This window comes from Equus przewalskii, chromosome 8, assembly GCF_037783145.1.
Source record: "Equus przewalskii isolate Varuska chromosome 8, EquPr2, whole genome shotgun sequence".
Classification (NCBI taxonomy): domain Eukaryota; kingdom Metazoa; phylum Chordata; class Mammalia; order Perissodactyla; family Equidae; genus Equus; species Equus przewalskii.
The window spans coordinates 35,471,539-35,487,172 of record NC_091838.1 but is presented as its reverse complement, the minus strand read 5'-3'; the positions used below and the strand labels follow the sequence as shown (position 1 = coordinate 35,487,172).

Here is a 15,634-nt window from a genome sequence, read left to right as displayed (position 1 = left end):
TTTCCCAACACCATTTGTTGAAAAGACTTTCTTTTCTCCATTGTATGCACTCAGCTCCTTCGTCGAAGATTAGCTGTCCATAGAAGTGTGGCTTCATTTCTGGGCTTTCGATACTGTTCCATTGATCTGTTTGCCTGTTTTTGTACCAGTAGCATGCTGTTTTGATTATTGTAGTTTGTAGTATGTTTTGAAGTCAGGGACTGTGCTGACTCCAGCTGTGTTCTTTTTTCTCAGGATTGCTTTAGCGATTCGAGGTCTTTTGTTGCCCCATATGAATTTTAGGATTCTCTGTTCTATTTTTGTAAAGAATGTCATTGGGGTTCTGATTGGGATGGTGATGAATCTGTAGATTGCTTTAGGTAGAATAGACATTTTAACTACGTTTCTTCTTCCAATCCATGTACATGGAATGTCTTTCCAACTCTTTATGTCGTCATCGATTTCTTTCAGAAAAGCCTTGTGATTTTCGTTGTATAAGCCTTTCACTTCCTTACTTAAATTCACCCCGAGGTATTTTATTCTTTCTTGCGATTGTGAATGGTACTGTGATCTTGAGTTATTTTTGGGTTAGTTTGTTATTAGAGTATAGAAATGCTACTGATTTATGTAAATAGATTTCATCCCTGCAACTTTGCTGTAGTTGTTGATTACTTCTAAAAGTTTTCCAATGGATTCTTTAGGGTCTTCTATACATAAGATCATGTCGTCTGCAAACAGCGAGAGTTTTGCTTCTTACCTCCCTATTTGGATTCCTTTTATTCCTTTTCCTTGCCTAATTGCTCTGGCCAAAACCTCCAGTACTATGTTAAAGAAGAGTGGTGAGAGAGGGCATCCTTGTCTTGTTCCTGTTTTCAGGGGGATGGCACTCGGTTCTGCCCATTGAGTGTGATGTTGGCTGTGGGTTTCTCATATATGGCCTTTATTGTGTTGAGGTAGTTCCCTTCTATCCCCATTTTGTTCAGAGTTTTCATCATAAATGGCTGTTGGATCTTGTCAAATGCTTTCTCTGCATCTATTGAGATGATCATGTGATTTTTATTCCTCATGTTGTTGATGTGGTTTATCATGCTGATTGACTGACTGATTTGCAGATGTTGAACGATCCATGTGTCCTGGTATGAATCCCACTTGATCATGATGAATGATACTTTTGATGAATTGCTGAATTCGGGTTGCCAAAATTTTGTTGAGAATTGTTGCATCTATGTTCATCAGTGATATTGGCCTTTAGAACTCCTTTTTTGTGCTGTCCTTGTCAGGCTTTGGTATCGGTGTGATGTTGGCCTCGTAGAATGTGTTAGAAAGTGTTCCATCCTCCCTAATTTTTTGGAATAGCTTGAGAAGGATAGGTATTAAATCCTGTGTGAAAGTTTGGTAGAATGTCCCAGGAAAGCCATCTGGTCCTGGGGTTTTATTCTTTGGGATGCTTTTGATTGCTCTTTCAATCTCTTTCCTTGTGATTGGTCTGTTCAAATTGTCTGCTTCTTCTTGACTAAGCTTTGGGAGATTGCAGGAGTCCAAGAATTTATCCGTTTCCTCTAGGTTATCCATTTTGTTGGCATACAGTTTTTTGTAGTATTCTCTTATAATCCGTTGTATTTCTGTGGAGTCTGTTGTTATTTCTCCTCTTCCATTTCTGATTTTATTTAATTGAGCTTTCTCTTTTTTTCTTTGTAAGTCTGGCTAGGGGTTTGTCAATTTTATCTATCTTCTCAAAGAAACAGCTCTTTGTCTCATTGACCCTTTCTATTGCCGTTTTTGTTTCAATAGCATTTACTTCTGCTCTGATTTTTATTATTTCTCTCCGGCTGACTTTGGGCTTTGTTTGTTCTTCTTTCTCTCATTCAGTTAGGTGTAGTTTAAGATTGCTTATTTGGGATTTTTCTTCTTTGTTAAGGTGTGCCTGTATTGCGATGAATTTTCCTCTTAACACAGTTTTTGCTATATCCCATATGAGTTGGTATGCCATGTTATCGTTTTCATTTGCCTCCAGGTATTTTTTGATTTCTTCTTTAATTTCTTTAATGATCCATTGCTTGTTCAATAGCATATTGTTTAGTGTCCACATCCTTGTGCCTTTCTCAACTTTTTTCTTGTAATTAATTTCTAGCTTTATAGCATTATGATCAGAGAAGATGCTTGTTATTGTTTCAAGTTTTTTAAATTTATAGAGGATTGCTTTGTTTCCCAACATATGGTCTATCCGTGAGAATGTTCCATGCGCACTTGAGAAGAATGTGTATTCTGCTGTTTTCGGATGGAGTGTTCTATATATGTCTATTAAGCCCAAGCGGTTTAGCTTTTCGTTTAGCTCCACTGTTTGTTGATTTTCTGATTGGATGATCTGTCCATTGATGTGAGTGGGGTGTTGAGGTCCCCTACTATTATTGTGTTATTTTTGATATCTTCTTTTAGGTTTGTTAATAGGTGCTTTATGAACTTTGGTGCTTCTGTGTTGTGTGCATAGATATTTATAAGCATTATTTCTTCTTGATCAAGTGTCCCTTTGATCATTACGCATTGGTCCCCTATGTCTCTCTTTACTTGCTTTATCTTGAAGTCTGTTTTGTCTGATATGAGTATTGTGACACCTACTTTCTTTTGTTTGCTATTAGCTTGGAGTATTGTCTTCCACCCCTTCATTCTGAGCCTGTTTGCCCTTGGAGCTGAGGTGTATTTCTGGAGGCAACAAATTGTTGGATCTTGTTTTTAATACATTTTGCCACTGTGTGTCTTTTTATTGGAGAGTTCAATCTGTTTACATTGAGGGTGAGTACTGATGCATGAGGGCTTAATGCTGTCATTCCATTGCTCATTTTCTGGTTTTCCTGTGTTTCGTTTCTTGTCCTGTGTGTTTTAGCCTACCCATTGACTTCCGCAATTTCTTATGCTGGGTTTCTTAGATTTTTCCTTATTTATGTTTTGTGCGTCTGTTCTGTTTTTTAGTGTAGTGGCTACCCTGAAGTTTGTATTCAGAATTTCGCATAGAACATAGTCCATTTTCTGGTGGTCTCTTACTTCCTTAGCCTTGACTGTTTCAGTCCCTTTCCTCCTTCCCTCCTAAATTATTATTTTCATCTCTTATTCCAACTTGTGTTGTCAGTTTGTGGTTAGAGTGATAAGATTGTCTTTGCTTTGTTGATTTACTTCCCTTTATCCTAATGCTACAGTTGAATAGTTGCTATCCTATTCTGATTCTATCTATTTGTCTCCCTACACTGTGTTTTGTGACCCCTTTCTCACTTTTTTTCTGTTTTCAGATATGAGAGCCGTCTTGAGGATTTCTTGTAGTGGAGGTCTTGTGACTATGAAGTCCCTTATCTTTGTCTGGAAAAGATTTAATTTCTCCCTCATAACTGAAGGATATTTTTGCTGGATAGAGTATTCTTGGCTGAAGACTTTAACCCTTTAAAGTTTTGAATATGTCACTCCAATCGCTCCCAGCTTCTAAGGTTTGTGTAGAGAAATTAGCTGAAAGTCTGATAGTGGTTCCTTTGTAGGTTATTTTTTTCTGCCCTGCTTCCCCGAGTATTCTTTCTTTGTCATTCATTTTTGCCATTTTTACTACTATATGCCTTGCAGTAGGTCTTTCTGCATTGACAAATCTAGGAGATCTGAAAGCTTCCTCCACACACATTTCTCTCTCAGTCCCCAGATTTGGGAAGTTCTCTGGTATTATTTCGTTGAGCACACTTTCTGCACCATTTTCCTTTTCCATGCTCTCAGGAATTCCGACTATTCTTAAGTTGCATTTTCTCATTGAGTCAGCTATTTCTCAGAGATTTTCTTCAGTTTTTTTAATTCTTAGTTCTCTTTCTTCCTCTGTCTGGAGCCATTCAGCCTGTCTAACTTTGATTATGCTAATTTTCTCCTCTATGGTGTCTACACGGGCATTCAGGGAATCTGTATTCTGTTTTATCTGATCCATTGTATTTTTCATCTCTAGTAAAATTTCTGATTGATTCTTCTTCATAGTTTCAATCTCTTTTGTGAATTAACTCCAGAACTTGTTGACTTGTTTCTCTATATTTCCCTTTCCCTCACTGAGTATTTTGATGACAGCTATTTTGAACTCATTTTCACTTAGTTTACCTATTTCCAAGTCCTCAGGACATACTTCCGTGTTTTTATTGTTTTCCTTTTGGACAGGAGCTTTTATAAATTGCTGGATGGTAGAGGAGCGGTTTTTGCACTTGATGCTATTATTCGGTTGCAGTTACAGCCTGTCGCCACTAGATGGGGGTCGAGAGCTGCGTGTTCTGAGCTCTCCACCTTCAGCTGCAATGGCAGCACACAGCGCGGGCTGGGTGAGAAGGAGGGGCACTTTCTCTTGCCTGCCGACCTGGACTCGGATCAGTTCTCGCTCTCTGGTCTCCTGGGGCCCTGGCTTGCTGGGGTTCCCCCATGTGAAAGCTTTCCCCCATTAGAGAGTTTCCACTGCACGGGTGGTGGGAGTCCTGGATGATCCCCAGACACACGGCCCCTCCCCTGCTCCTTCCCTCACCTGTGGCAGCAATCCCAGTCTCTAGGGGAGGGAACGAAGTTCTCTCTTACCCTGGTTCCAGCTCCTCCAAGGGCGGCTCCAGCCTCTCCGCCCTCCATCGTTTGGCTGCTGTGGGTCTCTGACAATTTCTCTTAGGGTTTTTTTTTTTTTTTTGGTTGGAAAGCAGCTGCTCTTTTTGGTTGTAATTTGGAGGGGAGAGAGTCCCAGGTGAGCTCATGCCGCTATGTTGCTGACGTCACTCCCAGAGGTCTACTATTCTTAATATACAAAAACCTCTTACAAATTACTAAGAATGGACACCCCAACAGAAAAATTCTCACTAGTGGAATAATAAAATGCTTTTGTTATGGTGCTAAGTATTTCAAACTTTACTACGTTGCTTAAAGAAATACTTGTGTTATATACTGAATGTGATTCCAATCTTCACTAAATGTCTTTCCTTAAAAAAAAAAAAAAAAGAATGCTACCCTTACATTCAAGTATGCCTAGGGTCCACCAGTGCAGAGACAGTTCTCCTTTCTGGAGAATGAGTCGCCTCCAGTCTCCTCAAGTTGGGAAGGATCAGTCCCCTGATAACATGATGAGGCCAGGTGACCTGGCAGGGAATGGCTAATCTTCAACTAATCTTCAATCTCTCTGCAGTCTCTCCTTCACACCCTGCTCTCTGTACTCCAAAAGCCTGGGGTCTCCATTGTCTGACCCCTTTCTGAGTTCTGTAGCACAAACTGGCTGCCCATCTCCCCATTGCTATGTCACATCACAGCTTTCCTGGACTCTGAAGTCTATCACCCCTTGTCCTTTTGCTTTCCAGTTTCCAAAATGTTGTCACTCTTCTCTTTTCTCCTTAATCTGTGTTCTTTAAGATTGTTTCTTTTTTTTTTTTTTAACCCTGTTTCTGTCATTTTAGAGGGATCTGAGGGGGAAAGGGAGGTGAATGCATATGGTTTTTATCTATCACCTTTACCAGAAGATTGAATAGTTTAAAAAGCTCAAAATGCTATATTTCCTGAGTGTCATAGGTCTACTACAATTCTATTTCTAACTTTAAAAAACACAAATTCATAGTGCAATCTACCATAAAATATTTCCCTAAAGTAGACAACAAGCACTGTTTGGAATAAAAGCTTAACTCAGTAGGAAATTATGCGCTGTCTCTTAAAATGGTCATTCCAACAGTTAACAGTTTCTAATTGTCTATAGACCAGGATAATTTTGAAAAGTTTTTAAGTTTAGCAAACCAAAGTCAACTATGTATTAAATATATTCATGTCCAAAGTTTCAATGTGAGGGGGCAAAGTGGGCTACAGCAGGAACATGCTCTCAGTATGAAGACATGAAAGAACCATGACCACAGAAAGGACCACCAGAATGCACAGGATCAGCTCAAAGCTGGTGGAAAAGCAAAGGCAGGCAAAGGCCTCAGGACAGGTTATGAACTCCAATGCCAAGTCTTGGCAAAAGTCAATATTCTACACAGCTGTGCCTCATATTAGGCCTAGAGATTTTGGGGGAGTGAGGGATTGGGGGAAAAAAAACAATGTTTCAACACCCATTAACATTATTAACTATTCATAAAGGCTGTGTTTTGTTTCCTTTGGTTTTGTTTTTAAACACTGGCAAGAGCTTTAAATATTCCAGGAAGAGATCTTTTTTGTTTTAATGATCTATTTCAGGAATATAGCAATCCTTTAATGAGCACTATATAAGAAAATATTTACTGAAAGGAAAATTTCAATACCATTTTGGGATTATCCACAGATGATTTCATGAGCTCCAATACAGCAAGATCTAGATTTTTCAACAATTCAGTGTTGATCGTTTCTGAGAACAAGCTATAAAAATACTCTCCATGAGAGAAGCTGACGATGTTTTTCTGGGACCCTCCTCTGGATGGCATAGACAACACTGTCGTGTCCAGGAGAAGACTCACAAGGTGCTCACACTGTGAAGAAGAAAGAAGTGTGATGACAGGAGTAGAAGTCTTATGTGTTACAGAAAGACTCCTGGGATAGCTGTGAACCTGGAAAGTGGACAATCACAGAGTAAGGTCTAAAGGTGCCTGATATCTGAAAGCCTGGTTCAAGCCTGGGTCCCAGTTTAAATTGTAAACATTTCAATTAGCCTCCATTTTCTAGGTTTCATTTTGGGAAAGAAATCTTCCCTAACTCACGTTTCTCCCAAATTTCCAGAAAATCATCCTCTTGTTGCTTTGAGAGGGGAGTCTAATAAGGGTGAGTATTTTTAGACAATTTAAATATGTAATCTTCTTTCATTAAGTGGACAAACAGGTAAAGAAGAACTTTCTGCTACACGAGAAGAGAAGGTGGGTGAAACGGACTGAACACACAGGACCGGCTGGCCGCTCTCAGCTAGCAGAGACTGCTTGAGGCCAGCACTACACAGTTCAAAAAGCCATGAAGATACTGTTTCGTGGTGCCTCTGGATTTCTCCTCCACAGATCAGCCACTGGAAGAATCAGGAAAGACAGAGGGAGAAGATACCACTGTGTCAACACAGTCCAGCTTTTTATTCACAAAATGTTCTCTGCCTAAAGTCCTTTTGGAAACAAAGTGGGATAGACAAAAATCTCAATTTAAGAAGACTGCTGTTCTATTTATTTTATTAAAAAAAAAAACTTTTAGAGAAAAAGTCAGCTCATATCAATCAATTATAGTACTTGTGCAGCGAAGAACTTACCCCACTAAATTCCTGTTTTTAGAGACACACTGCAAATGAGTTATATATTTACATCATTAAGACAGCATAAAATATAACTGTTTTTCCTACCAGTCCTCCAAAAGCAAAGGCCAACTCCAGAAGTCCACTGGCCAATCGCTTACAATTGGGATCTAGTGAAGGAAGGCACTGTTGTTCATCTCCAGGTGCAATGCTTTTATAAACCAAGGAAAGAAGTTTTGTGCCAATAGAATGATGCTGATCTGCAGACTAAAATAAAGTCAACACTGAATTATCCAGCAATAACATATTTTATAGGAAAATACAATTTGACACCTTTCATTAATTAAAACATCCAGGTTAGCTAACACAACTGCCTTCCAATTGACAGGAAAATTTTCATTCCACTTTGCTTTCTATGCTATATTTTTCATTTATGTTGCCTAGCTACAAAGGCACAGCAGCAGTTAGCCCTTAAAGTTCTTCAGAAGACTGCTGGAAATATTCAAATGCCTTTTATTTTCATTTTATATTTATAAAAATATTTATAAATTTTTATATTTACTTTCATATTTATATTCTACATGTCTGGAGAAAGTATTTCTATAATTCCCGTTTCAAGCCTGGTCTGTACATAAAGGATGTCTAACAAAGAATATAAATAAAATAGACTGGCATAATAAAGCTAAGAGAAACATAAAAATAAATTGGCTATGGTTACCTGAGATGGTATTATAACACACAAAAACCCCGCTCTATGAAGTTGTTTACAAGCTGACACGACAGAAGCCAGCCTGGCCCTGTCCACGCAAGCATCAGGGCAATACAAGTCAACTGCACAGAGCTCTTCAATGCTGGCCATGCGAGAAAAACAAAAAGAAAACCAGATGAGAACTGATCTTGTTAAATTATCAGGACACACTGAAAACATGTGTGTGTTCTGTTATAAATGTATTTACTAACTACCTGGCACTCAATTTCATTACATAGCCTTAGAAAGCAAACACAGGCTAACACCAAACAATGGTCCCACGCCCTTATGCGGCCGTGGAAACGAGGGCTGCTCACCCAAAGGCCTAGGGGAGCCATATGCTAACCAGAAAATTTTCAAACAGTTGATGAGAATCTCTGCACCAAACACCCCACTAATTAGATCCTTTATTGAAGAAATGGCTACAGCAGCCATGCAAGCAGCTGCCAGAGCACAGGACACACTACGACCTTAAATTCCATAATGCTGCCCTGGGCACAATCTAAATGCCCACCTCTGTGCTGTTATCTTTTCCTTGAGGTGCATCTCCAGGATGTCTTTGTATGGGGACTTCTTCAGTGCTTTCATCAGGTTGGTACAAACACTGGGAAGATAGTTCATAACTGCGACATCACCGATGTTGAAACCTATGCTTGAGGGCTCACACAGGGTTTTCACTAAGAGTTTCATAAGGTTTGTGTTACACACATCCTTCTCAAGCAGCTGTAAAAGATGATTTGAAAAAAACACATTTATTAGCCAGCACTTAAATTTTCTCTAGAGTGTTAGGTCCACGAGGTTGGGAATTTCTGCCTGGCTAGGGCAGGCGTTGGCAAACTTTCTCCATAAAGAGTCAGACAAATATTTTAGGCTTTGTGGGCCATATGTCCCTGCTACAACTACTTAATTAACTGCCATTATACTGTGAAAGCAGCCATGGATAATGTGTGAAAAAATGGGCCTGGATGTGTTCCAGTAAAACCTTCTTTACAGAAGCAGGCGGCAGGCGGGATCTGGCCTGTGGACCACAGTTCTCCAGCCTCTGGCTTAGGTCAATGCTGTACCCCCAGGACAGGGCCTGGTGTACAGTAGGTGCTTAGTATATATTAACTGGATGAATTCTTTGGAGTTCGTTTATATAATAAGCCTCAGAGATACATTTACAAATATGTGCTAATGTATAAACACACATTAAGGCAGATGTTTGCTTATCATATAAAATGCAATATCTAATAAAACTTTTAGAAAAACTATTTTGTACTTTATTCACACAATGAAAATCTGAAGTACATGCAAAGTTTTATTATTTTCAGGAACAGATAACTCCTACAGTAATGGAAAGTTCTAGGAAAGTCAAAACCATTTCTCACAGGTACTTAATAAGTATTTCCAAATGCCAAGTACTGACTTCAAATAAACAGAGCAGCAGGAGTGACCCCACCTTCCAGCCTTCTGGGGAGGTGCTGAGGAGCGTTGTGGTAAATTCCATAATGCGGACCACAATTGTACATTTGCTATAATTATATCTTTCTCCTTCTTGTGGGCTGGGTCTGTTACCTGTTGCCCCAGTGCCAAAGTACTTTTCTGCTGCCATAATATCATGCATAGCAATGCTTTCTAAAAAGAAAGCCACCGCTTTCCAAAGTGAAGACTGTGTTTCAGTACCTAGAAAAAAATTACATTAAAATATTACCATATGCATCCTTCTAACCCCACTAAGATTAATGTGAAATTCCTTAAGTATAGGCATGATATACTTTTAATCAAAATTAAAAATTAAAAAAAGTTAAAGCTGAATAAAATGGTAGCTATTTCTTCTCCTTTCAAAATTTCAAAATTAATATGACTCAGACAGAATTCAACTTTAGAGTCATACAATAAGAACACATTTATGAGAGGTTAGGTCTTGATTCTCAAACACTACCTGTGAGAATATAAATTATTATGATCTTTTTGAAGGGCAATTTGGAAAACCATACCAAAAGCTTTAAAAATTGTGCATGCTATCAAATGTCAAAAACCTCAGTGTTGAACCAGCATTGAAATTTTATCCTAATGAAATAACAGCAGAAATGGAAAGATGTTGTGACTGTGATTTATAGTAAGAAATATATACGGGTGTCTATCCCCAGTTTCTGACCCAGAACTCCTAAAACCCTTGTAAATTCCTAAGTGATAAGAACACTAGGAGCATCTTTTATTCTAATATTGGGACTTTGACCCTGGTCCTAACACAGAGCCCTTGAAACCCTTTAATTTCCTGGGGGATAAGAGTGTCTTTTGTTCTAATGAGGTAACTCTGGGTGGGCTCTTGGATGGCTCCTGAATGACGCTGGTTACTAGAAAGACCAACCTGTGATTAGCAGCTTGGAATTTTCAGACTCACCCCCCATTCTCTTGAGAAGGGAAAACGGCCGAAAACGAAGTTAATGATCAATCATGCCTATGTGATGAATCTTCCAAAAGTAAGGGGTCTGGAGAGCTTCCAGGCTGGTGAACACATGGAGATGCTGGGAGAGTGGAGCACCCGGAGAGGGCATGGAAGCTTCATGCCCCTCCCCATAGACCTCACCCCATGCATCTCTTCCATTTGGATGTTATTCTTATATCCTTTATCATATCCTTTTGTAACAAACTTGTAAACAACAGTAAATGTTTCCCTGAGTTCTTTGAGTCGCTGTAGCAAATTAATCGAATCCAAAGGTAGAGGAGGTCATGGGAACTTCCAATTTGTACCTAAGTCTGACAGAAGTTGTGGGTAACTGAGGGACCTACTACTTGTGACTGGAATATAAAGTTGGGGGAGGCAATCTCATGGGACTGAGCCCTTAACCTGTAGGACTTGAGGTTATCTCCTGATAGACAGTGTCAGAACTGAGTTAAATTGTAGCACACCCAGCTGGTGTCAGAGAATTGCCTGGTGGGGGAAAAACCTCCACACATTTGGTGACCAGAAGTGTCAGAAGTGAAGCGTTCTGTGTAAAAAGTAAAGGAAACACACAGGAGAAAAACAAAATAGGAAAGAACTGGGTTTTCCCACAGAGGAGGTAGAGTGAACTGAGGTTTTCCATTACAGATGCGTTTGTAAGAATGTTTATTTTAGCACTGTTTTTAATAATCAAAGAATAGAAACAACCTAAATGTCCTTCAAAGGAGCAAGGGAGAGACAAATTATGGCAGTTGTTTTCAAACAGGTGTGTATGGGTACTGGTCATTTTATGGAATCAATTTCAGATCAACTCCCCAATGACTTTTTCATAAAACTCATCTGTCTGAAAACATGCCTGTGCTAGTTCTCCTGTCCCATTTCTACTCCTTTCATGATTACCCTTCTCCTGCTTAACAAAAGAAGACAGCTACACCTTTCTCCTTACCTCAGTCTCACTGTAGTTTACTATGCCAGGGTATAAAGATCTTCAGAACCCCAAACAAAGGGACAATTTAAAATAGTGGTGCACATGTTGAAAGAGTGAGTAAAGGTAATGACTAAGAAACTCTTTGTAAGTCTGATGGTTTCCAATTATTTGTTTTTATAAAATTTAAGGGAAGTTAATCAAACTACCAACTGACAGATGATTAAAAATAATTTTGATGACAGGTCACTATGTATTCAAAGAAGGGAGACAAAATAGATTAAGAATTACATTCTCAAACACCAAATATCCTTGACTCCAACGACCATGGGCTGTATGACAATTCTGATCACAGATACTTTGAAATGTGGAAACAATGTGCATTTTAGAATTATTCAAATATAGCACTTTTTTATGTGAACCAGTTTTTTTAGTACTAAAATCCATATGAAACAATAGAATTCTAATCACATAATTTTACTTTTTATATATAATAATTATTTATCAAAAATTTTATTATATTTATGTTGTGGTGGTGGTAATAAATGTAATGGACACTAATAACACATATATTGACAGCAAAGAAGAAACTTTAAACACATAGACCCTATTTTTCCAAAGATGTTTATAAGTAAAGACATAAGCAAAAAAGGAGAAAAAAATGTGGGGCTTATGGAATGGTAGCAATGATTCAGAGACTTGCAAAATTTCCAGTAAAGAAACTGTATTTTAAAGCTGATGATGTTGAAAATGAAACTACTATAGTATTTAGGTTCCAATGAATACATTTTCTTCAAATAATGTCAACAGCTTTATATTAAAGTGTCAACATTTACAACACAACAGAAATTATAACTTTTTCAATTATTTGAAGCTATAAATAGGAAAATTTATTCGGTCAACTTTAAAGTTTGAAAGAAGGTACCTTGTTTTTAATGTCTTCCTCCCCTTAGAGGGTAAATGAATAAAATAGTTTGAAGACTATTTAATTGCAATACATTTACATAGTTTGGCAATATGTGGTCATTTAGATCAGATCAAGATAAATATACTAATATAAAAAGATGTCTAATATGTTAAGTTTCTTTTTAAAAAACAAATTACAGTAAAGCATGAATAACAATCTCATTAACTAAAAAATTAAAATTTAAAAAATAAATATATATTATATGTATAGAAAAAGTTTAGCAAGGTAAATACTAAACTGTTATAATGTTTACCATTAGGGAATGTGATTAGGGGAGAAGGTTTTGCATATTTCCTATGCTTTTTTCCTTGTTTAAATTTTCAAAATGAGGACATATGAGATCTTTTAAAACAATAAATTTAAGGTACTATTTGTAATTGAGTGGCTATTACTTCTGTTTCTAAAGTTTCACAAGTTTTTTGACCTATCCTTCTGAGAATCTCATGCTAGAATCCTGCAGAATCCCATGCTCGAGAGTCAGATTTTCTCAGAACAGTATAAACTCTTGTTTTTCTGAACCCTAGCATGTGCACACACACATTACCTTCTCCCCACTATGCCTGACTCTACCATCCTCAAACTAGAAGGAAGATAGCTTCTAGGGAGGAAGGTTCTTTTCTCCCCAATTCCCATAATACAGACTTCATCTCTGACAGAATAAGAGAGAGAGAACGGTAGTTCCTTCAGTCAGCAACCACCTCCACTAAAGAGGATGCAGCGTTTATATTAAAAATCATTTAGGGCCAGCCCAGTGGCACAGGGGTTAAGTTCACATGTTCTGCTTCTGCAGGCCAGGGTTCGCCGGTTTGGATCCTGGGTATGGACCTATGCACCACTTGTCAAACCCTGCTGACATGCTTGGGCAGGCTTCCCACATATAAAGCATGTGGGCAGGAGTCCCACATATAAAGTAGAGGAAGATGGGCATGGATGTTAGCCCAGGGCCAGTCTTCCTCAGTAAAAAGAGGAGGATCAGCAGCAGATGTTATCTCAGGACTAATCTTCTGCAAAAAAAGGAAAAAATCATTTAAATAATAGAACATGTTCTGAGTAGCAAGTCTGCACAGCTCAGCCCATGAGAGAGGATTTAGGTGAAACCCCAGAAGACTAAAAATATGCCTGTTCAGACAACCTTGAAGGAGAGAGCGTATCAGTCAGCTGATAGCTCCAGACGCTCTATCCTTAGAGAGAGACACCTCTCAAGAGCCATGCCCTGCCTTTACAGGTCCCATTCAGGTCACTAGAAGGACAGAGTCTGCCTTCTTCCCAGCATGGGCTGAGGACAACACAAAACATTCCACCTTTTGCAGACAGAACATTCTGTCCTCTGCAAACACTGTTATTACCATACATAAAAACTCTTAGGGAATAGGAAAGTGTAAGAAAAAAAAGAAATGCTACAGAGAAACAGGGAATAAGATTACAGAGCCTTATATCAGGAAGAACTCTTTTAATATACTTCATGCAAACAAAAATCTCAAAAGGTTATTTTATAAAAAGGTCATCAAGAACCTGTGAACAGGGCAGAAAAGAAATATGGAAATTTGGACAGGTTTTTGTAACCTTGGTTGCATCATCAAGTCCTTCTCCCACCCTCACTGTGAGACTGAATAAAAGTACTTCACACAGTACTAAATGAACATGCTCTGTTATCACCATTGCTATGGTTATTTTGAGACAGCAGTGAACTGTGTAATCAAAAACTTCACTGATCTTTTCCCCAGAAGGACTCCAGGCAGATCGGGACAATACTAACTTGGGGAATAAGTTTTACCTACCTAGGACCTTGGGTGCTTCCAGGGTTTTCTCTTCAATGAATGTGTTGTAGCACTCCAGTGCTGCCAGAAGCATGTCCATCCACTGCAGGGCAGCTCTGAGACTGAACGGCCCTTGCAAATGGAAGAGGGTTGGCTGAGCAAGGATGCCTGACGGCCGATCACAACCTCTTCCCCCGCCCTCAAATGTGTTTATGAGAAAGGAAATATCTTCTTTCTTGATAATATCTTTCAGCCATAAAAAAGGGGATTTGTTGCCTTAAAAAAGAAAAAAGATTAAAACACACATATAAATAACTTTCATATAATTAAAGTTATTTAACCTAATCACTGTGACTGATTAAAAATAGCATCGTCCAATAATAAACAAAAAAAACCAAAAGTCTGATCTGTTAAAAACATGTAAGACCAGAACAAGACTGGCACTATCACAATATTTCAAATATAGTTTTCCATAAAAGTCCCACATAAACCACCTACCAGAGCAGTAAAATTTCAAAATGGTACAGGATAATCTTTTTTTTAACTTTAGCACTCGCAATTTGTTTCACTACAAATTACTGCCAAGGAGGTATTTCCACCAAAAGCCATTCTCTTCAGTTTCTTTAAACATTATAAAAATAGTTGGACATCATTTGAATAACTATAAATTTCATACTCTTTCCCTTGCTTTTTGTCTTGAAAATTATTATTCCTTTTTTAAAGCAATAAACACAAAAAGAGCACTGTGACTCTTAAGCTTCTGTCCTGGCTGTGCAACCTCCTCACTGCAGGGATCTGGCCTTGTGTCTCAGTGTCTTCAACTGTAAATGAGAATCATAACAGTGTCTACCTCTGAGGTTGTTACAAAGATTAAATGAATTAAAGTTAATATTTGAAAAAGTACTTAAAATAGAATCTACCGCACAAGTGCAGTGTTTATTAAATAAGAGTCAAATGACCTTTTTAAAAGATATTTTCCTTCTGGATATTAATCATTTTCTATATTAAAGAAAAAACATTAAATTGTATTTTGTATGCTCTAAAATCAGTGGCTCTGAAAAGGTCAAGTCATTCTGACTCTAACAAAGTTAGTGAAGGATCTAAAACAGTAAATTTGTGATATATTAAGAAGAAGAAATCGTTTTTCTATTGTGTCAAAAAATACCTATCACAAGCTATATAAGTAAAAGAGTAGTATGTTTTCAGAGTTTGTTTTATAAAGAAATATTAAACATGCTACAATTTTCACTAAGAATGGACAAAGAAAACTATAATAATGAGTGAAAAATAATAAGATATTTAAATTCTGCATCAGACAGATGTCAGCTAAGAGTGATAGAAGTGTAAGTATTGAAAGAAAGAAGTGTAAGTATTGAAAGAAAGTACAGAAGCCAGATCTAGAGGAAGAACAAAACAAGGGAAGATGAGTAAGAAGAGAGACAGGGCTGAGATGGTAGAAAATCACATTATTTCTCTCTTGCTCTCCTCCTCATGACTGTGGTGTTCTGTCACTCTGGCTTTCTGTCCAATATGTTCCCATTCACTGAGTCTCAGTACTCAGAAGCCCCTGACATGTCATACGGACATTCCTGCACCTGTTGTTATGTCCCAACGATCTGGATGTTG

General features: G+C 38.1%; 1 protein-coding gene across 4 annotated transcripts in view; it reads right to left on the bottom strand.

The window, feature by feature from the left end:
- The window catches only part of PRKDC (protein kinase, DNA-activated, catalytic subunit), a 202,059-nt gene that overhangs the window by 105,015 nt on the left and 81,410 nt on the right, over window positions 1-15,634 (bottom strand). For all 4 annotated transcript variants that reach the window (XR_011543431.1, XM_070631659.1, XM_070631657.1 and 1 more), the window contains 6 exons: window positions 14,030-14,284; window positions 9,373-9,596; window positions 8,446-8,654; window positions 7,902-8,034; window positions 7,292-7,450; window positions 6,243-6,446 (listed from right to left, as the gene is read on the bottom strand). Coding sequence is in view for 3 of the 4 variants with exons in the window: in XM_070631659.1 (XP_070487760.1) it covers window positions 6,243-6,446; window positions 7,292-7,450; window positions 7,902-8,034; window positions 8,446-8,654; window positions 9,373-9,596; window positions 14,030-14,284 (1,184 nt within the window). In the remaining variant the exon portion in view is untranslated. The remainder of the gene's footprint in view (window positions 1-6,242; window positions 6,447-7,291; window positions 7,451-7,901; window positions 8,035-8,445; window positions 8,655-9,372; window positions 9,597-14,029; window positions 14,285-15,634) is intronic.